The 22,753-nt window shown below is 36.0% G+C and overlaps 1 protein-coding gene across 3 annotated transcripts; it reads right to left on the minus strand.

Moving 5' to 3' along the window:
* Positions 1-1,214: 1,214 nt before the first annotated feature.
* On the minus strand, positions 1,215-11,547 carry LOC126570700 (phosphatidylinositol 3-kinase catalytic subunit type 3-like). Of its 3 annotated transcripts, none has more exons than XM_050228649.1 (16): positions 11,357-11,547; positions 10,973-11,294; positions 6,947-7,009; positions 6,689-6,877; positions 6,458-6,617; positions 6,250-6,396; positions 6,058-6,180; positions 5,891-6,007; positions 5,513-5,598; positions 4,600-4,863; positions 4,426-4,528; positions 3,192-3,294; positions 2,919-3,119; positions 2,568-2,850; positions 2,145-2,503; positions 1,215-2,074 (listed from the first exon to the last, which is right to left on the minus strand). In XM_050228649.1, the coding sequence occupies exons 1-16, from the start codon at positions 11,445-11,447 to the stop codon at positions 1,629-1,631; spliced, it is 3,057 nt and encodes a 1,018-aa protein (XP_050084606.1). In that variant the 5' UTR covers positions 11,448-11,547; the 3' UTR covers positions 1,215-1,628. The 3 variants fall into 3 exon arrangements, with proteins under 3 accessions (XP_050084606.1, XP_050084605.1, XP_050084607.1); XM_050228648.1 differs by having other exon boundaries at positions 3,192-3,297; XM_050228650.1 differs by having other exon boundaries at positions 1,216-2,074; positions 5,891-5,986.
* Between the last annotated feature and the right edge of the window lie 11,206 nt (positions 11,548-22,753).

A 22,753-nucleotide genomic window follows, 5' to 3' on the forward strand; every position in this document is an offset into this window, starting at 1 on the left:
ATTGAAGTGAAACCCATTCCATTAATTAAAACAGCTGTTCATATTCTTTTTCCTTATCTTTCCATGCGCACAAGGAATGGAATAGCTACAAAAATTACTGTATTACTACTTCACATCCAAGCTAATATGAAAAATGGATGTTAGACACAAAGACCATCACAAAGACCATGTATTTTTTTGCTAGAAGCTCGAACTTTCCTCTTTCCAAATCACTTGCTTTGAGCTTGATAGGTTTGATAATCGTTTTTTTTTTAATTCTTTAAGTGAAAGAAGGTCGATAATGATTGTGACAAAAGTAAAAGCCCACCTGCAAGGAAACATGTTTCTCCATTCATATGGGCCACTCTTACCGCAGATTTCCAGTTGCAGCCATTTTGACATGACTTTGACATGTTTTCGGATATGTTTGGGATTATTCTCATCGTATTGCTTCGCAAAATAATTGTTTTTAATAGAAACATCGTTCATAATGGGAATTTTACATAAAAAAAATCCCATAAATTCCGTGCCTCATTGTGACCTGCAACTGACGGTATGGCTCAGCATGGTTTGCTTTCCATCAAACTTTCTATCGATATATTGCATGAAATGCCTTAATTTATGATTCTAAAATCAATAAACTACTTCCTCAGCCTTCTTTAAGGTTGAAAACATATTTCCGGGTGAAATTAAAATGATTCAGCTCAATTTTGGATGAAACGGAAGTATTTAGCATATCCACTCCTGCACTTATGTGGAGCTGATTTTCCGTGGCATACTTCGCTCCAAAATTGACAGCGAAAGGGATGCTATGATTGAATAGTAATTAGTTTCGATGATTTCTTAATCTCTGTAGTTTTTTATTACATTTTTCAAATCATCCGTCTTCCGAGAGCGTCCGAAATTGAAACTGTAAGCTACTGATCTACGACATTGCTGATTAATTAGCATGATCATTTTTATGATTATATCTGTTGAAGTACTTGGTTCAAACAATGATAATTAACAAATAGTTTTCTGATGAGCATAAGGTCTGCTGTCCGTTAATACACCCATACCACGTGCAAAAACCCGCGAGCAATCGACTTTCTACTGGAGATGCTAGGATAAGTGGATTTAACATGTGGAAACAATAATGGAGGGCACGTAAAACATTCACGTCGTAAATAAAAGCCCTTTAGCCCACATTCAACAGACGTAAATAAAAGCCCTATTAAAGATACAGTAACCACAAGGCTCTGTCGGAGTCCTAATAATATTTATTGGGCTTTTGCTTTTGTCACAATCATAATCTCGCACTTAAAGAATTTTCTAAAAGAGACTATCAAACCTATCAAGCTCAAAGCAAGTGATTTGGAAAGTATAAAGTTAGAGCTTCTAGCAAAAAAATCACAAGACCTTTGCGACCGAAAATTACGAATTTACAGGCGAAATGTGGTGGACCATAGAGGTGGGCTTTTACTTATGCCGACCACTGTATATGGATTATCAAATCAGATAATTTTCTACAATTAATCGAATCAGTGGCATAAGGTTTTTTTCGTCAGATTTACTCGTATTGTATCGCAAATGGCTTGGTCGAAGTGATTATCTGAAAGATACACGTACACCCAATATTTATTTTTGCCGAGAATCTCAATATTGTTTTATTATTTGCGCCAATATTGCGCTAATTTGTGTATTTGCTCAACAAGTGCGGGCATAACAGCTGTGATCGAAATATCGAGGAGATTTTGTAAATGCTGCACTGCTTCTTCGTCACTGAGATCGAGCCTTAGATTGTCCTCTACCTTCTTTACAGATTTATCTGGCTCTAGCGCAATGTCGGGAACGGATGCGTCAACCATTAAACCAAAAAGATTAAGCATTACGTTCGCGTGTCGACGTAAGTGCAAAAATGCTGTGTAGCAAAGTTTGCGAAAAGCGTGATAATATTCTGAGCTGATTCCTCCCATTGCATCCACCATTTCCTTGCTCAGTTTCATTGGGGGAGGCATTGGTTTCGGGTCACGACCGAGGATGTATCCAAAATCAATGTGGAACAATTTTCCTGATGTCGTTAGCAGTAGGTTGTCCAGGTGCCTATCGCCTATTCCTGTAACAAATACATGAGAAATCAATTTTTATTTGCTTAAATCTTTCATTTTGTTTGCAACCAATCTTACCGAGAAGGTACGTTATAACGCAATAGCCAGCACAACTTTTAATGTAAGTATCCATAATTTCAGGCATGATTCCGAAAGGACCTGTTTCGTAAGGATTGAATTTACGAAAGTAATTATGAATGCTACCTTCGCTGTTAAGAACATCCGCAACAGTGACTGAGTCGATATATTGCATAAAACCATGCCTTGAACTTGTTGCAAGCACTCGATAAGGGGTTAGTTTAAGGTCGAGGTTTTCTTTCTGCAGTAATTTATCCATTAACGTAATCATTTGCAGTATAAGTTGATCCTGCCGTAAATCGTCGCCATGCTTAAAAATAGCATCATACTCTTTGCCAGTAGTAGTACGAAATGTAATCCTAAAATGGAAATACAAAAGGTATAATCGAAATAAATGCAAAATTAAATGCAATAATATCATACTTTGAAGGCATAAGCGCACTCTTGAACAAAGACACCTTTTCAGGTACTATTCCAACGATTTGAATATTTGGATCAAGCGGTAAAATTATCGGGCCGAATTGGTTGAAGTTCATTTTCGCCGAACTCGACGAACTTGACTCGATAAGAAACTGTTGAAATTTTTCTGTCTTTCGTTTTCGATTGCCGGATTCCTTAGCCACAATCTTAACAAGTGTAACAAGTCGATCAACGAAATGTTGCTGTTCTTTTAATTGGTTATGCATTATTTTCATGTCAGGCGTACCTGTAGATAAAAAATATAGGTCATTGTAATTAAACGATAGTCTCTGGAGTTTAGGAAAAATATACTACCATTATACAAAATTGATAAAAAATCTCGTAGCACGCTAAGGTACATCTCTTGAATTGTTACATCCTTTTTGCTGCTTTTTTCGTCCTCACATTCAATCGTTAGATACCAGTAAAGATAATTAGCAAGAATTGAATTCTTGCAGGCACGTTTTATAAGAAATGCGGCCAAATTACTGATATTTCTCTTACTCTTTTGTATTCCTATGTTGATATTAACGTAAAAAATATGTTCATTATGATCAAATCATAGAAAACGATACTATTTAAAAATACCTTGATTTTCTATCGATTGTTCTTCGTAGGAATTAGTGTCACTTGATGTTTCGAATGTTTGAAAAATCGGTTTTAGCCCAGAAACGCTTTCTTCATGAATAGGCTGCTGTGAAAAAAAGCATGCATTTATCGATTACTGTGATGCATTTATCTATCACTAGAACGTAAAAGCGGAAGGTATCTGAAATTTTCTAAAACATTGATTTGCTCTTTGTTTGCGATGATTTTATATTGGTTTATACTCGTTCAAATGATATGCGAATTTTCTGGTTCCCTTTCAGCCACTACAGCAAAATTTTAATTTTTTTTACTGATGTAATTAATAAAGATTTGTGAATCCACTAAATATTCGGCAACCATCGTGTTGAGCCTATTTTTGCATTGTATTGGTTTATTAGCGAAGCGAACAAAATTGTCTTCGACACTTATGCTTTCGGTTAATATATGATGCAAAGTGGGATTGTCAACAAAACATGTCCCACAAACGTCCTCAAAAACGGTAAAATAAAGAATGGGCCCCCAACACTCAAGGCGAATTACTGAGTGACCGAAAAATCATTTTTACTGGTTAAATGTAACGGTATTTGTTGGTATCATAAAGCAACATAATATACATGGATATGAACCATTCCCAAGAAAATGGCACTATCGTTTAATAGATTCGAAAGAACTAAGTTATGCAGTAAGCGAAAAAAAAAGTTTATCCACTCTTGCAAACAATTTACATTTTGACTGATTTTTTATGGAAACCCTCAACCTAAAAATGCGTATTACATATCAATAGTTTTGTTTTTTTCATTCTTTTTTACTATGCTTTTCACATTTTTGATAAATACCTCCTAGAAACAAAGATATTACAAAAACAGTAGAGCAAGGTACGGAAAGCAAGCCAAAACATGTTTATCTACTCTCATGTATTTTATTGTATGGTGTTATAAAGTTTTTACTCCAAAATAATCAAGTAACCCTTTTTCCTCTCAATTTTAAAGATGCATTTAAGTTTGTATATCCCAAACACATGTTTTAAGGCCCATTGGATGGTTTTATCGATGGTTAATACTGATATACCTAATAATATTGGAAATGGGTGGTATCCAAAAAAGGGAAAAAGTGAAAAATACAAGTCAAACTAAACAAACCGTGAGCTCCGTTAGATGGAGATGTGAGTGTATTTGCCAAATTTATCGCAGAAAATGATTAAGCTAAAGAAACATTGTTTTGACAATATTCTTACATTTGCATCATCCACAGCTTCATATTTTAAGGCTTGCACGAGTTGAAGTAAATATAGCAATAAATATTCATCCGAAGCCTCGTTCAGCCTGGTAATAGCATACCTTAAAAAGAGATTAAATACTTAGAGCGCTAGATACTAACCTTTTACATCAGATTATTTGGTGATACTTACCATCTGACGGAGGGATGACGAAAAGTGGAATTTAATAATTCAAGCGCATCTTCTACATCCATTGGCGCCCAGCATTCGAGCAATGTTAAAGCTTGGCGCACTTCCGTTGCCGTTTCCCAATTGACGCATTTTAGGAACTTCGTCAAGGCTTTTTTATGACTGCTAAGATAGAATCTATACTTCCAAATAATATCTTGCTCTTCGCTGTTTAATGGGTTTGTTGGTGAATAGCGATAAACTATTGAATTAAGAGTGTCTCGGGCACTGTAACGAACGACGATACATAAATTGAGATAAGAAAGCTAAAAATAGTACAGGGTGCGCCATCAGGCGGTACCCTATTTTAAAGTTAAATAACTCTGTCATTTTTCAGCCGATTTGGACAAATAGGCCAGTTTCTGAAACTTCCATGGCAGTCTGTGCCATTTTAGTAATGGATCGCTTCACGTTAAAAAAGCGGACTGAAATTGTCACATTTTACATTGAAAATAATCAATCAATAGTGGAAACTGCGATCGTGCAATGGATGATGAATAAACGGTAGTTTCCTCCTTTGCCGCATATGACAGCGCTGTATTTTTTCTGTGGGTCTGTTTGCAAAATAAGGTTTTTGCAAACAAATTGAAGGCTATGAAACAAATTCAATCAAAAATTAGAGCTAAATTGCCAAAATAGCTCTCAAAATGATGTCAAATATATTGAAAAATGCCCGAAAAAGGGCCGCTTTATGTTTGCCGAATGAGGGTGGTCATTTGATTGAATACATATTTTGAGTACTTGCACAATAAATGGCATAGAATAACCTAAATAAAACGGAATTATTTTCTAAAATTGGTTAAAAATGGGCAGAGTTATTCAACTTTAAATTAGGGTACCGCCTGGTGGCGCACTCTGTATATCGTTTCAAACTTACATTGCATTGGGTTTTACGTCCCTGTCCGATGTTCCGGCTCTTGCTGAACGCGATAAACGATGATGCTTACGTTCTACTAAGTTTTCCTATCCAGAATAACAATATCACATAAATGATGATAAAAATTATAGAAATTAGCGTAAAACCACGACATAAGGATTAGAGAACGGGGTGCGAAAAACTTCTCAAATTATAACCATTAAAGTACAAATTTACAAACCCCCCCCCCTTCCCACCCCCTCCCCTATTCTTAACACGTCTGGTCTGCAGAGACATATAACTTCAAGCAAATGTGTGATTTCCATAATACAAGATAATCTGCTGGAGTGGACGCATAACAAGAACAGACACGGCATATGATGAAACAGATGATAATACCTGATAAATTTCATAATCGGGTACTACTACTATCTTCGGCTTAGGTACATACGCAACGACTGATTGCACGTTCATCTCAAGATGCATTATAGAGTACTGAAGAGAAAATAAAATGTCCTTGTATATGGTAAGATGCAGACTGCAGTACTTAACTTAAAATCCACTACCTGTTTTTCATCTATGAAAAGTTGGGGAAACTCAACCATGAGATAGAGAAATTGGGAATTTCTTTTCTCCATTTCATTTATCACCTCCAGCTCACGGAAGGTAAGCCTGTCCAGCCAATCTACCTAGAAAAATAGACACAACAAAAAAAGACAGCAGAATAGTTAAGCATCACTATGTCCTAAAATACTTACTTTGTTCATTTCACCGTTTCGATGTTCCTTCGCTAATCTTGAGAGGCGTTGCATTTGACTGACTCCGGCGATGAAGGAATGACTTGGTATCGACGTTCTAAATTCGGTGGATTTCATCTGTGGCCATACCTTAAGATCATATAACCCCTTCCGCCCACGAAAAAAACCCTTAAGTAGAAGTATGATTAAATCATATGGAGGTACATACTTGACGAAATAAGCCATTGGAACTAAAAAACGAAATTGAGGTTCTTCCGACGACAGTCGCCTGTTCACGACCTCCTGCGCAGTCAAAAATTGTGAAACTGAGCATAGCCGTACGAGAAATATCAGCAAATCGGAGTGGCAGAGATACCCATTCGTTCCAGCTTCCAACATCACAAAATCAAAATATGTAGGTTAACACGGTTAGCAGACACAGCTTTATGGCTTATCTTACCTCCAACGGGTGGTGAATTGCTTGTGTGATGTACATACGGCTAACCCAACAGGTACATTATTGTCGAAAATTTGTATTTTCACCTTAAGCGCCGGAACTTTTTCAGTGTGCATCCCGGAAAATTTGAGAAGCGGATGGGCGATAAGATTCTCGTACGAATATCCCACATTCTCTCCTTCAAGTGTTCCACTATCAATTGAAAGAGTTGAACACTGTATAAATCTATTGCGGTATCCCGCACGATCTTACAGAACTTACATCTTTATCGACAATTTCTCGTGTAACGATGTGCTTCCTACATAGCGCAACTTATTTTCCATGCTGAATGAATTGTAGAGTAAAAAGCCAAATCACTTCCGACTCGCTGTAATTTCTATTTACAATTCACTTTATGTTAAATTATTTTAGGTAAACAAGATGTGTCAATTAAACAGATACGCTCCGAGCAAAGTGCATAGCCGGGGATACATGAAGCGGAAACTCTCGTATAAACTCTACTCTAAAGCCGGGGATACATGAAGCGTAAACTCTCGTATAAACTCAGAGTGTAATGCCAAAAAGATTATACTTATGTCAAAAAGATTATAGGCCCGCGGAGCGTAAATCCGAGCGTAAAAGCAAGCGTAAACACAGCACCAACATGAAGCGTAGCGTTATGATGGATTCAATGTTCTACAATCGCTAATATACAGTAAAAACATCTTAAAATATTAAAGAAGATGTTCAGAAATCAACTTATTTCGTCGATTCATATTTTTTGTGGTCAAAAACACATGTAATTGATGTAATAGCATAGTGTAATTGCAGGTGCACGAATAGAAGAACTTCAGAAAAACTACAGTGAATCATCGCGAAATAACTTTAAACACACCTGCAAACAGCTTTTTTAAAAAAAATAATATGCTTTAAGCTGATCGGCAGACACATAATGCTGTACTCCAGAGTAGGCCGTACCGTAGATGTAAACAAAACCTTGCAATCTGTGCGTTGTTGAATATGTTGAAATCAAAGTAATTTTTAGCGCAAAATATTCATAATTAACGAAACAAAACTTATTTGATGTTGCTCCAAAAAACGCTACGCAATACTGCTCAGATGAAAACAACACCGGACTCAGGGGTATAAACGTACGTCACTCGAAGATCACCGAAATCAGAGGTGTCAATATGACCCTTGTCTTCATCTGCCATTATTTTTTCCAAAATGTTGGAAAAATGAAGTTCTCTTTTTTTGACTTCAGCCGCCAAACTTTGGCTGTGTGTAGAAACGGTCTAAAGTGCTTATTCTGTGGTGCTTATTCTGTAACTTTCGATTACGATGGCCTCAGGCGTTCGATTCATTTGGTTCATTTTGTGTTCATTTGGTGTTCACGATCGCCTGCATGTCGAGTGCATTTTTGTGGTCGACAGCTGGCGTTCTGTTTACATCGAGCATCGAGCATCTGAAAAACAGTTATAGCGTCCTGATTGTGCATCAATAATTTCTTTCTGCTAATCGTATACTATTATTACAAAGGTTAAGTCGTTTTTAAACCGAAAAAAACAAGTTAATTAACAGTTTTTTTACTTCAAACTGTCATTTTGAATTGTTTATTGTTTTCGAAACGTTTCGAAATTCGCATGAATCATTGAACGCCTGAGGCCATCGTTATCGCAAGTTACAGGTGCTTAGGTGCTTATTCTGTAACTTTCGATTACGATGGCCTCAGGCGTTCGATTCATTTGGTTCATTTTGTGTTCATTTGGTGTTCACGATCGCCTGCATGTCGAGTGCATTTTTGTGGTCGACAGCTGGCGTTCTGTTTACATCGAGCATCGAGCATCTGAAAAACAGTTATAGCGTCCTGATTGTGCATCAATAATTTCTTTCTGCTAATCGTATACTATTATTACAAAGGTTAAGTCGTTTTTAAACCGAAAAAAACAAGTTAATTAACAGTTTTTTTACTTCAAACTGTCATTTTGAATTGTTTATTGTTTTCGAAACGTTTCGAAATTCGCATGAATCATCGAACGCCTGAGGCCATCGTAATCGAAAGTTACAGAATAAGCACCTTATTAACTTATTAACTTGTTTTTTTCGGTATAAAAACAACTTAACCTTTGTGATAATAGTATACGATTAGCAGAAAGAAATTATTGATGCACAATCAGGACGCTATAACTGTTTTTCAGATGCTCGATGCTCGATGTAAACAGAACGCCAGCTGTCGACCACAAAAATGCACTCGACATGCAGGCGATCGTGAACACCAAAATGAACACAAAATGAACCAAATGAATCATCGCCTAGAGGCCATCGTAATCGCAAGTTACAGAATAAGCACCTAAAATACAAAAATACACTTTTGTGCAAAAAAAATACACTTTGCGCTAGACACAGAAAAAAACCAGCAGATTCTGGGCAATTTGTACACAGGGAGACAATTCCGGAGCTTGGACTTTCAATTTCCGGCACCCGCTGTCAGTCAAGGCAGAGAACAGAGGAGCAGATGAGGAAGGCGCATGGGTCTGATGGGCATCCAGGAACCACAGGAGTGGCGAACCCAGGCCCGCATGGGTAAAACGATCGGTGCCACGGGCTAGCGGTAACGTTCGCCACCCATCAGAGCATCGTGTGGAATGGTGTGCTGCTTTACCGTACGGAGGGGCAAAAAAATAAATATCTGCCCCAGCTGGTCTCGTGAGACACGGCATATAATTTGCAGCAAGTGATGCATACGCTTTGCCGGCGGCTTTACGTTATTATTAGTCATACGGAAAAAAGGCAACATCATCGACACCGACTTTTCATGACACCGGTTTTTCCCGCATGTGGTGATTTTATTCTCCTGAAAAAACTATCACTTAAAACCCCACCTAGTCAGATATTAAATCGGTAGATTATTATGTTTATTTGATCGATATGTTATGTTACTGAGAAATACTAACAAAGTATTACATTTCTTGCTTAATCATGCACGCATCTTTATAATTTGTCGCATTGAGAGAATGAAAATAGTCGTCGTGTATGAAGCGAATTATGTTTTCGATTGGACATAGGTGCCCACGACCACCACGATTACCCCTAGGAACACTTAGACTTTTACCATTAGCGCAAAAATTGATTAGATTTGTAATATCTCGCCCGTTATACACCAGTCGAAAATAATATTGTATATCCTTTTCACTTTTATAAACTTCAAACACCATTCGTGATGCATATGGAACAAACGGGTGCTCCAGGTGCACTCCCAATGACACTATCAAATACTCAATAGTTTTATCGTGGGCCGAATATAGTACTAGCTTGACTAGATCTCCCGATATCATTTTGAGCATGTAAGATACGATATTTCTAAGCAAACCATATGAACGAAGCAATCCTTGTTGTCGCATCGTTTGGCTGTACAACTCTTTCGCACCAGCCCAATGGACGTAGGCCATTAAAGCAGTAACGTGAGCTTTTTCCACGCACCCTTCAACTTCTGACGATTGCTGCTCAATTGGGTTATCGGTTTGCTCTATATTGAAGTGTTTGAACGGTGCTGTCCCAACAGCATTAACTTCTTCTTGATCAATATTAATAAGATCTAATCCTAATGGATCTGCTGTTGAACTACTTTGTCTATTTTTTGTTTCACGAGCTTTACGGCATGGGAGAGGGGCTGCGTGACAAATATGTGATAAAAGAGCATCTCGAACATCTAGTGGATTAATTTGTCCTGGAGCAGCTTGTGGATTTTGTAGTATCGTTGCACCAATCCATTGAGTGATTGCTCTAATAGCCGGATGTTGAGCGAGGTGCCAACTCATTTCACTAGCTAGATTTTTTTTCAGTTTTTCTGCTTGTGGACAGGCACAATCTGAAAAGCAGTATGATAAGCTGTGGCTCTCCTGTATATGCAATCCTAGCCACTTTTCGTGCGGCAGAGCTGCGAATAAAAGCGCCATTCCAGATTGAAAAGTACGGCGATAGCGTGTCGAATACACAACTACATCATCAAAATTATATAAAGTTCCTACAACCGGCTGCTTAGTGTTGTTATCCGTGCCGTTTAGTGATGTATTTTTCATTAATCCATTGGAAGTGTACCGTTTGTATAATCCTAAGAGTCTGGCATATTTCTGTCTGACGATGTCTCCGACACGAAGCATTTGTGCTATTCCTTTATGCGTTAGCTGTGCTAACATGCAAAGCTTGGTGGCAGCCGGCAGGAGAGGGAATCCATGAAATGGACCTGTTTTCATCCAGTGGCCACTGGTAGTACTGCTTGTGGTAGAGTTCTGAACGAAGTTTACGTACCTATTAAGAGCTGGATCATTCTCGTATCCACAATCAACTCCACTGATACCTCGTACATGAGCCATAGGGCCACGGTCACCGTGCCGTACAAGTAGTAGTACTCCTTGCAAAGTCCAACCTTCTAGAGAACCTCCTTCATCACCAGCTATCAACATCTTTGGGTGTGTACACTCGCTTTGGTTAATCAGCCTCTTAGGTATCAAGGAACTCATATACTCCTCGTCATCCATGAAATAATCTTTAGTTTTTTGATACCCGAATCCATGAATCGTTAGCAAACTGTTATTATTCCTTTCTATTGATCCAATGTACTTGTACATCCCTGCAGTAGTAACAACATTTTAATTAAATAATCAAATTTTTCATCTATTAGAGCACACTTACCTGCTATCAATAAGAATATCCATATGCTTAATACCACATAACAATACAACGTTCGATGCTGAAGCGAAAATTTTGTTAATTCTTTCAACATCTTAGTATGTAGGTAGGGCGCGTTCTGATTGTAATTGTATTTTCTCGGCGCGATATATTATCTCAACAGTTTGTCACAGCCGTTTTGTTTCATAGCAGTGTTGTTTCTCGGATGATAAGCGCCTGCGCACTATACATCAAACTGTATTAATTAAACACTTCGCCTGTTTAGCACTTTGTACACCGCCATATTGGTTTTTTGATATAGTTCAGTGGCTGTCAAATATATGTTTACCAAATCGATAGAAAGCGTTTGGTCATACGAAAGAAATCCGGAAATGTTCAATGGTTTTATCAAGTACAGTATCGCTTTTGCTCGTTTAAATGATTCATACTCTTTGTCTTCAACAAACGAGCAAGTGATCGGTTACATACGAGGATAAAAGGGGCTGTTGGCCGGGGATCCGTGGGACACCGTTTCCAGCGAGCATCATCCGCCGGCAGCGCCCAAATCATCAATCAATTGAAACGGATTTTTTACTCCTTAAAGCGAAAACAGCAACGCCGATTGCAAACAAAGGTATTCAGGACCTGTCAGTTTCTTACATTTATTTGTCAAATTTTCGGGAGCGATGTTCGGAATGACTTCACCTGTTTAATTCATACACTTTGATACACACTTTGGTACAAACATTAAATTTTGCATGAACAGAAAATTGCTGCAACACTCTCAAATTGCAATATTCACATGAAAACTTGCATGCAAGTACATCAAATCGTTGTAAAAACACCAAATATTGCATGAACAGAAAATTGCTGAAACACCCTCAAAATGCAATATTTACATGAAAACATGCATGCAGGATCATCAAATCGTTGTAAAAACGCTAAATATTGCATGAAAAGAAAATTGCTGAAACACCCTCAAATTGCAAATTCACATGATAGCATGTATGCAAGAACATCAAATCGTTGTAAAAACATTAAATATTGCATGAACAGAAAATTGCTGCAACACCCTCAAAATGCAATATTTACATGAAAACATAAATGCAAGAACATCCAATCGTTTGCGAGGGCCACGGCAGATTTGGCCCCCGATTTAAAGTTGAATTTACACTGTTTCGCCAGTCAGAATGGCGTTATCACAACCACTTACCCGTGCGTCTTGAACGCGGCGACCCAGTATAGGAAGCTGGGGTCCCCGGATCACCGTTGGAGAAGTTTCGGATGATTCCGCGTGAAGGCCAGAGGCACCGTTCACGGCTGGATCGCGCAGACACGGAGTAACGAAGCGTGTGGTTTGAGTTGTAACACAAGAGAGAGAATTCCCGCCGAGTTTATTCACAATCACTCGTATTTATAATGTTTTTCTTAACCTAACGTTGCCTAAAGTCAGCGACCGCGGGAGGTAGGGTCGCGTTTCCTCTCCACCTCCTGTTCCTGCCGCGTTGGGTGAGCTGACTCGATCAGTTGACGTCAACCCTTGCCTGATGCAACATTGGTGCACGCTCATTGGTTCTGGGCGGGTAATCGATAAAGTATCGATTCGGTGGTTTGTTCATGCGGCCAACAACCTCTTGCGACTGTTGTTATTCTTGCGCGAACGACCGGCCGATTTCGGGTCGATGTTACCACCCTATCATGGTGGACCGGCCGATGAACGGTTGCTGGGGCGAAAGAACGCACCTTCAGCAAATCATTACCACCCTATCATGGTGATCGTCATCGATCACCATCATCAATAAAGCGGCGGGCGCTGTTGGCGCGTTGCATCTTTCGTGGCGGATTGTTACAACGCCTTTCCGCACCGAGGCAAATCACGGCAGCGACCAAAACAGGGGTAGGTCGGTGGTGGAGGCAGGTTTTGGGCCGCTGCACGTTGTAAAAACACTAAATATTGCATGAACAGAAAAATGCTGCAACACCCTCAAATTGCAATATTTACATGAAAACATGCATGCAAGTACATCAAATCGTTGTAAAAACACTAAATATTGCATGAAGAGAAAATTGCTGCAACACCCTCAAATTGCAATATTCACATGAAAACTTGTATGCAAGTACATAAAATCGTTATAAAAACATTAAGTATTGCATGAACAGAAAATTGCTGAAACACCCTCAAATTGCAATGTCCACATGAAAACATGCATGCAAGAACATCAAATCGTTGTAAAAACGCTAAATATTGCATGAAAAGAAAATTGCTGAAACACCCTCAAATTGCAATACACGTTGTAAAATCATTAAATATTGCATGAACAGAAAAATGCTGCAACACCCTCAAATTGCAATATTTACATGAAAACATGCATGCAAGTACATCAAATCGATGTAAAAACACCAAATATTGCATGAACAGAAAATTGCTGAAACACCCTCAAATGCAATATTCACATGAAAGCATGTATGCAAGTACATAAAATCGTTATAAAAACATTAAGTATTGCATGAACAGAAAATTGCTGAAACACCCTCAAATTGCAATATCCACATGAAAACATGCATGCAAGAACATCAAATCGTTGTAAAAACGCTAAATATTGCATGAAAAGAAAATTGCTGAAACACCCTCAAATTGCAATATTCACATGAAAACATGCATGCAAGTACATCAAATCGTTGTAAAAACACCAAATATTGCATGAAGAGAAAATTACTGCAACCCCCTCAAATTGCAATATTCACATGAAAACATGCATGCAAGTACATCAAATCGTTGTAAAAACACTAAATATTTCATGAACAGAAAATTGCTGAAACACCCTCAAATTGCAAATTCACATGATAGCATGTATGCAAGAACATCAAATCGTTGTAAAAACATTAAGTATTGCATGAACAGAAAATTGCTGCAACACCCTCAAATTGCAATATTTACATGAAAACATGCATGCAAGTACATCAAATCGTTGTAAAAACACTAAATATTTCATGAACAGAAAATTGCTGCAACACCCTCAAAATGCAATATTCACATGAAAACATGCATGCAAGAACATCAAATCGTTGTAAAAACGCTAAATATTGCATGAAAAGAAAATAGCTGAAACACCCTCAAAATGCAATATTCACATGAAAACTTGCATGCAAGTACATCAAATCTTTGTAAAAACACTAAATATTGCATGAACAGAAAATTTCTGAAGCACCCTCAAAATGCAATATTCACATGAAAACTTGCATGCAAGCACATCAAATCTTTGTAAAAACACCAAATATTGCATGAACAGAAAATTTCTGAAGCACCCTCAAAATGCAATATTCACATGAAAACTTGCATGCGAGTACATCAAATCGTTGTAAAAACACCAACTATTGCATGAAGAGAAAATTGCTGAAACACCCTCAAATTGCAATATTCACATGAAAACTTGCATGCAAGAACATCAAATCGTTGTAAAAACACTAAATATTGCATAAACAGAAAATTGCTGAAGCACCCGCAAAATGCAATATTCACATGAAAACATGCATGCAAGTACATCAAATCGTTGTAAAAACACTAAATATTGCATGAACAGAAAATTGCTGAAACACCCTCAAAATGCAATATTCACATGAAAACTTGCATGCAAGTACATCAAATCGTTGCAAAAACACCAAATATTGCATGAACAGAAAATTGCTGAAACACCCTCAAAATGCAATATTTACATGAAAACATAAACGCAAGAACATCCAATCGTTGTAAAAACACTAAATATTGCATGAACAGAAAAATGCTGCAACACCCTCAAATTGCAATATCCACATGAAAACATGCATGCAAGAACATCAAATTGTTGTAAAAACACTAAATATTTCATGAACAGAAAATTGCTGCAACACCCTCAAATTGCAATATTCACATGAAAACTTGCATGCAAGTACATCAAATCGTTGTAAAAACACCAAATATTGCATGAACAGAAAATTGCTGCAACACCCTCAAATTGCAATATTTACATAAAAACATGCATGCAGGATCATCAAATCGTTGTAAAAACACTAAATATTGCATGAACAGAAAATTGCTGAAACACCTTCAAAATGCAATATTCACATGAAAACTTGCATGCAAGTACATCAAATCGTTGTAAAAACACTAAATATTGCATGAACAGAAAATTGCTGAAACTCCCTCAAAATGCAATATTCACATGAAAACTTGCATGCAAGTACATCAAATCGTTGAAAAAACACTAAATATTGCATTAACAGAAAATTGCTGAAACACCCTCAAAATGCAATATTCACATGAAAACTTGCATGCAAGTACATCAAATCGTTGTAAAAACACTAAATATTGCATGAACAGAAAATGGCTGAAACACCCTCAAAATGCAATATTCACATGAAAACTTGCATGCAAGTACATCAAATCGTTGTAAAAACACTGAATATTGCATTAACAGAAAATTGCTGAAACTCCCTCAAAATGCAATATTCACATGAAAACATGCAAGACATGAAACATGCAAAAAACATGCATGAAACATGCATGAAACAAGCAAACATGCATTTTGAGGGTGTTTCAGCAATTTTCTGTTCATGCAATATTTAGTGTTTTTACAACGATTTGATGATCCTGCATGCATGTTTTTATGTAAATATTGCAATTTGAGGGTGTTACAGCAATTTTTGAGTTCATGAAATATTTGGTGTTTTTACAACGATTTGATGTACTTGCATGCACGTTTTCATGTGAATATTGCATTTTGAGGGTGTTTCAGCAATTTTCTGTTCATGAAATATTTAGTGTTTTTACAACGATTTGATGTACTCGCATGCATGTTTTCATGTGAATATTGCAATTTGAGGGTGCTTCAGCAATTTTCTGTTCATGCAATATTTAGTGTTTTTACAACGATTTGATGTACTTGCATGCAAGTTTTCATGTGAATATTGCAATTTGAGGGTGTTTCAGCAATTTTCTCTTCATGCAATATTTGGTGTTTTTACAACGATTTGATGTACTTGCATGCAAGTTTTCATGTGAATATTGCATTTTGAGGGTGTTTCAGCAATTTTCTGTTCATGCAATATTTAGTGTTTTTACAACGATTTGATGATCCTGCATGCATGTTTTTATGTAAATATTGCAATTTGAGGGTGTTGCAGCAATTTTTGAGTTCATGCAATATTTGGTGTTTTTACAACGATTTGATGTACTTGCATGCAAGTTTTCATGTCAATATTGCAATTTGAGGGTGTTGCAGCAATTTTCTGTTCATGCAATATTTGGTGTTTTTACAACGATTTGATGTACTTGCATGCAAGTTTTCATGTGAATATTGCAATTTGAGGGTGTTGCAGCAATTTTCTGTTCATGCAATATTTGGTGTTTTTACAACGATTTGATGTACTTGCATGCAAGTTTTCATGTGAATATTGCATTTTGAGGGTGTTTCAGCAATTTTCTGTTAATGCAATATTTAGTGTTTTTACAACGATTTGATGTACTTGCATGCAAGTTTTCATGTGAATATTGCATTTTGAGGGTGTTTCAGCAATTTTCTCTTCATGCAATATTTGGTGTTTTGACAACGATTTGATGTACTTGCATGCAAGTTTTCATGTGAATATTGCATTTTGAGGGTGTTGGAGCAATTTTCTGTTTATCCAATATTTAGTGTTTTTACAACGATTTGAAGCACTTGCTTGTATGTTTTCATGTGAATATTGCATATTGAGGGTGTTTGAGCAATTTTCTATTCATGCAATATTTAGTGTTTTTACAACGATTTGATGTTCTGGCATGCATGTTTTCATGTGAATATTGCATTTTGAGGGTGTTTCAGCAATTTTCTGTTCATGCAATATTTAGTGTTTTTACAACGATTTGATGTACTTGCAAGCAAGTTTTCATGTGAATATTGCATTTTGAGGGTGTTTCAGCAATTTTCTGTTCATGCAATATTTAGTGTTTTTACAACGATTTGATGTACTTGCATGCAAGTTTTCATGTGAATATTGCAATTTGAGGGTGTTTCAGCAATTTTCTGTTCATGCAATATTTAGTGTTTTTACAACGATTTGATGTACTTGCATGCATGTTTTCATGTGAATATTGTATTTTGAGGGTGTTTCAGCAATTTTCTGTTCATGCAATATTTAGTGTTTTTACAACGATTTGATGTTCTGGCATGCATGTTTTCATGTGAATATTGCATTTTGAGGGTGTTTCAGCAATTTTCTTTTCATGCAATATTTAGTGTTTTTACAACGATTTGATGTACTTGCAAGCAAGTTTTCATGTGAATATTGCATTTTGAGGGTGTTTCAGCAATTTTCTGTTCATGCAATATTTAGTGTTTTTACCACGATTTGATGTTCTTGCATGCATGTTTTCATGTGAATATTGCATTTTGAGGGAGTTTCAGCAATTTTCTGTTAATGTAATATTTAGTGTTTTTACAACGATTTGATGTACTTGCATGCAAGTTTTCATGTGAATATTGCATTTTGAGGGTGTTTCAGCAATTATCTGTTAATGCAATATTTAGTGTTTTTACAACGATTTGATGTACTTGCATGCATGTTTTTATGTAAATATTGCAATTTGAGGGTGTTGCAGCAATTTTCTGTTCATGCAATATTTAGTGTTTTTACAACGATTTGATGTACTCGCATGCATGTTTTCATGTGAATATTGCAATTTGAGGGTGCTTCAGCAATTTTCTGTTCATGCAATATTTAGTGTTTTTACAACGATTTGATGTACTTGCATGCAAGTTTTCATGTGAATATTGCAATTTGAGGGTGTTTCAGCAATTTTCTGTTCATGCAATATTTAGCGTTTTTACAACGATTGGATGTTATTGCGTTTATGTTTCATGTAAATATTGCATTTTGAGGGTGTTGCAGCAATTTTCTGTTAATGCAATATTTAGTGTTTTTACAACGATTTGATGTACTTGCATGCAAGTTTTCATGTGAATATTGCATTTTGAGGGTGTTTCAGCAATTTTCTGTTAATGCAATATTTAGTGTTTTTACAACGATTTGATGATCCTGCATGCATGTTTTTATGTAAATATTGCAATTTGAGGGTGTTGCAGCAATTTTCTGTTCATGCAATATTTAGTGTTTTTACAACGATTTGATGTACTTGCATGCACGTTTTCATGTGAATATTGCATTTTGAGGGTGTTTCAGCAATTTTCTGTTCATGAAATATTTAGTGTTTTTACAACGATTTGATGTACTCGCATGCATGTTTTCATGTGAATATTGCAATTTGAGGGTGCTTCAGCAATTTTCTGTTCATGCAATATTTAGTGTTTTTACAACGATTTGATGTACTTGCATGCAAGTTTTCATGTGAATATTGCAATTTGAGGGTGTTGCAGCATTTTTCTGTTCATGCAATATTTAGTGTTTTTACAACGATTTGATGTACTTGCATGCAAGTTTTTATGTAAATATTGCAATTTGAGGGTGTTGCAGCAATTTTTGAGTTCATGCAATATTTGGTGTTTTTACAACGATTTGATGTACTTGCATGCAAGTTTTCATGTGAATATTGCAATTTGAGGGTGTTGCAGCAATTTTCTCTTCATGCAATAGTTGGTGTTTTTACAACGATTTGATGTACTTGCATGCAAGTTTTCATGTGAATATTGCATTTTGAGGGTGTTTCAGCAATTTTCTGTTCATGCAATATTTAGTGTTTTTACAACGATTTGATGTACTTGCATGCAAGTTTTCATGTGAATATTGCAATTTGAGGGTGTTTCAGCAATTTTCTGTTAATGCAATATTTAGTGTTTTTACAACGATTTGATGTACTTGCATGCAAGTTTTCATGTGAATATTGCAATTTGAGGGTGTTGCAGCAATTTTCTCTTCATGCAATAGTTGGTGTTTTTACAACGATTTGATGTTCTTGCATGCAAGTTTTCATGTGAATATTGCAATTTGAGGGTGTTGCAGCAATTTTCTGTTCATGCAATATTTAGTGTTTTTACAACGATTTGATGTACTTGCATGCAAGTTTTCATGTAAATATTGCATTTTGAGGGTGTTTCAGCAATTTTCTGTTAATGCAATATTTAGTGTTTTTACAACGATTTGATGCACTTGCATGCATGTTTTCATGTGAATATTGCATTTTGAGGGTGTTACAGCAATTTTCTGTTCATGCAATATTTAGTGTTTTTACAACGATTTGATGTTCTTGCATGTAAGTTTTCATGTGAATATTGCATTTTGAGGGTGTTTCAGCAATTTTCTGTTCATGAAATATTTAGTGTTTTTACCACGATTTGATGTTCTTGCATGCATGTTTTCATGTGAATATTGCATTTTGAGGGAGTTTCAGCAATTTTCTGTTAATGCAATATTTAGTGTTTTTACAACGATTTGATGTACTTGCATGCAAGTTTTCATGTGAATATTGCATTTTGAGGGTGTTTCAGCAATTTTCTATTCATGCAATATTTAGTGTTTTTACAACGATTTGATGTACTTGCATGCAAGTTTTCATGTGAATATTGCAATTTGAGGGTGTTTCAGCAATTTTCTCTTCATGCAATATTTAGTGTTTTTACAACGATTTGATGTACTTGCATGCAAGTTTTCATGTGAATATTGCATTTTGAGGGTGTTTCAGCAATTTTCTGTTCATGCAATATTTAGTGTTTTTACAACGATTTGATGATCCTGCATGCATGTTTTTATGTAAATATTGCAATTTGAGGGTGTTACAGCAATTTTCTGTTCATGAAATATTTAGTGTTTTTACAACGATTTGATGTACTTGCATGCACGTTTTCATGTGAATATTGCATTTTGAGGGTGTTTCAGCAATTTTCTGTTCATGAAATATTTAGTGTTTTTACAACGATTTGATGTACTCGCATGCATGTTTTCATGTGAATATTGCAATTTGAGGGTGTTCAGCAATTTTCTCATCATGCAATATTTGGTGTTTTTACAACGATTTGATGTACTTGCATGCAAGTTTTCATGTGAATATTGCATTTTGAGGGTGTTTCAGCAATTTTCTGTTAATGCAATATTTAGTGTTTTTACAACGATTTGATGCACTTGCATGCATGTTTTCATGTGAATATTGCATTTTGAGGGTGTTACAGCAATTTTCTGTTCATGCAATATTTAGTGTTTTTACAACGATTTGATGTTCTTGCATGTAAGTTTTCATGTGAATATTGCATTTTGAGGGTGTTTCAGCAATTTTCTGTTCATGAAATATTTAGCGTTTTTACAACGATTTGATGTACTCGCATGCATGTTTTCATGTGAATATTGCAATTTGAGGGTGCTTCAGCAATTTTCTGTTCATGCAATATTTAGCGTTTTTACAACGATTGGATGTTATTGCGTTTATGTTTCATGTAAATATTGCATTTTGAGGGTGTTGCAGCAATTTTCTGTTAATGCAATATTTAGTGTTTTTACAACGATTTGATGTACTTGCATGCAAGTTTTCATGTGAATATTGCATTTTGAGGGTGTTTCAGCAATTTTCTGTTAATGCAATATTTAGTGTTTTTACAACGATTTGATGATCCTGCATGCATGTTTTTATGTAAATATTGCAATTTGAGGGTGTTGCAGCAATTTTCTGTTCATGCAATATTTAGTGTTTTTACAACGATTTGATGTACTTGCATGCACGTTTTCATGTGAATATTGCATTTTGAGGGTGTTTCAGCAATTTTCTGTTCATGAAATATTTAGTGTTTTTACAACGATTTGATGTACTCGCATGCATGTTTTCATGTGAATATTGCAATTTGAGGGTGCTTCAGCAATTTTCTGTTCATGCAATAGTTAGTGTTTTTACAACGATTTGATGTACTTGCATGCAAGTTTTCATGTGAATATTGCAATTTGAGGGTGTTGCAGCATTTTTCTGTTCATGCAATATTTAGTGTTTTTACAACGATTTGATGTACTTGCATGCAAGTTTTTATGTAAATATTGCAATTTGAGGGTGTTGCAGCAATTTTTGAGTTCATGCAATATTTGGTGTTTTTACAACGATTTGATGTACTTGCATGCAAGTTTTCATGTGAATATTGCAATTTGAGGGTGTTGCAGCAATTTTCTCTTCATGCAATAGTTGGTGTTTTTACAACGATTTGATGTACTTGCATGCAAGTTTTCATGTGAATATTGCATTTTGAGGGTGTTTCAGCAATTTTCTGTTCATACAATATTTAGTGTTTTTACAACGATTTGATGTACTTGCATGCAAGTTTTCATGTGAATATTGCAATTTGAGGGTGTTTCAGCAATTTTCTGTTCATGCAATATTTAGTCTTTTTACAACGATTTGATGTACTTGCATGCAAGTTTTCATGTGAATATTGCAATTTGAGGGTGTTGCAGCAATTTTCTCTTCATGCAATAGTTGGTGTTTTTACAACGATTTGATGTTCTTGCATGCAAGTTTTCATGTGAATATTGCAATTTGAGGGTGTTGCAGCAATTTTCTGTTCATGCAATATTTAGTGTTTTTACAACGATTTGATGTTCTTGCATACATGCTTTCATGTAAATATTGCATTTTGAGGGTGTTTCAGCAATTTTCTGTTAATGCAATATTTAGTGTTTTTACAACGATTTGATGCACTTGCATGCATGTTTTCATGTGAATATTGCATTTTGAGGGTGTTACAGCAATTTTCTGTTCATGCAATATTTAGTGTTTTTACAACGATTTGATGTTCTTGCATGTAAGTTTTCATGTGAATATTGCATTTTGAGGGTGTTTCAGCAATTTTCTGTTCATGAAATATTTAGTGTTTTTACCACGATTTGATGTTCTTGCATGCATGTTTTCATGTGAATATTGCATTTTGAGGGAGTTTCAGCAATTTTCTGTTAATGCATTATTTAGTGTTTTTACAACGATTTGATGTACTTGCATTCAAGTTTTCATGTGAATATTGCATTTTGAGGGTGTTTCAGCAATTTTCTGTTCATGAAATATTTAGTGTTTTTACAACGATTTGATGTACTCGCATGCATGTTTTCATGTGAATATTGCAATTTGAGGGTGCTTCAGCAATTTTCTGTTCATGCAATATTTAGTGTTTTTAAAAACGATTTGATGTACTTGCATGCAAGTTTTCATGTGAATATTGCAATTTGAGGGTGTTGCAGCATTTTTCTGTTCATGCAATATTTAGTGTTTTTACAACGATTTGATGTACTTGCATGCAAGTTTTTATGTAAATATTGCAATTTGAGGGTGTTGCAGCAATTTTTGAGTTCATAGCAATATTTGGTGTTTTTACAACGATTTGATGTACTTGCATGCAAGTTTTCATGTGAATATTGCAATTTGAGGGTGTTGCAGCAATTTTCTCTTCATGCAATAGTTGGTGTTTTTACAACGATTTGATGTAC

The sequence above is a fragment of the Anopheles aquasalis genome, chromosome 2 (assembly GCF_943734665.1).
Source record: "Anopheles aquasalis chromosome 2, idAnoAquaMG_Q_19, whole genome shotgun sequence".
NCBI lineage: Eukaryota > Metazoa > Arthropoda > Insecta > Diptera > Culicidae > Anopheles > Anopheles aquasalis.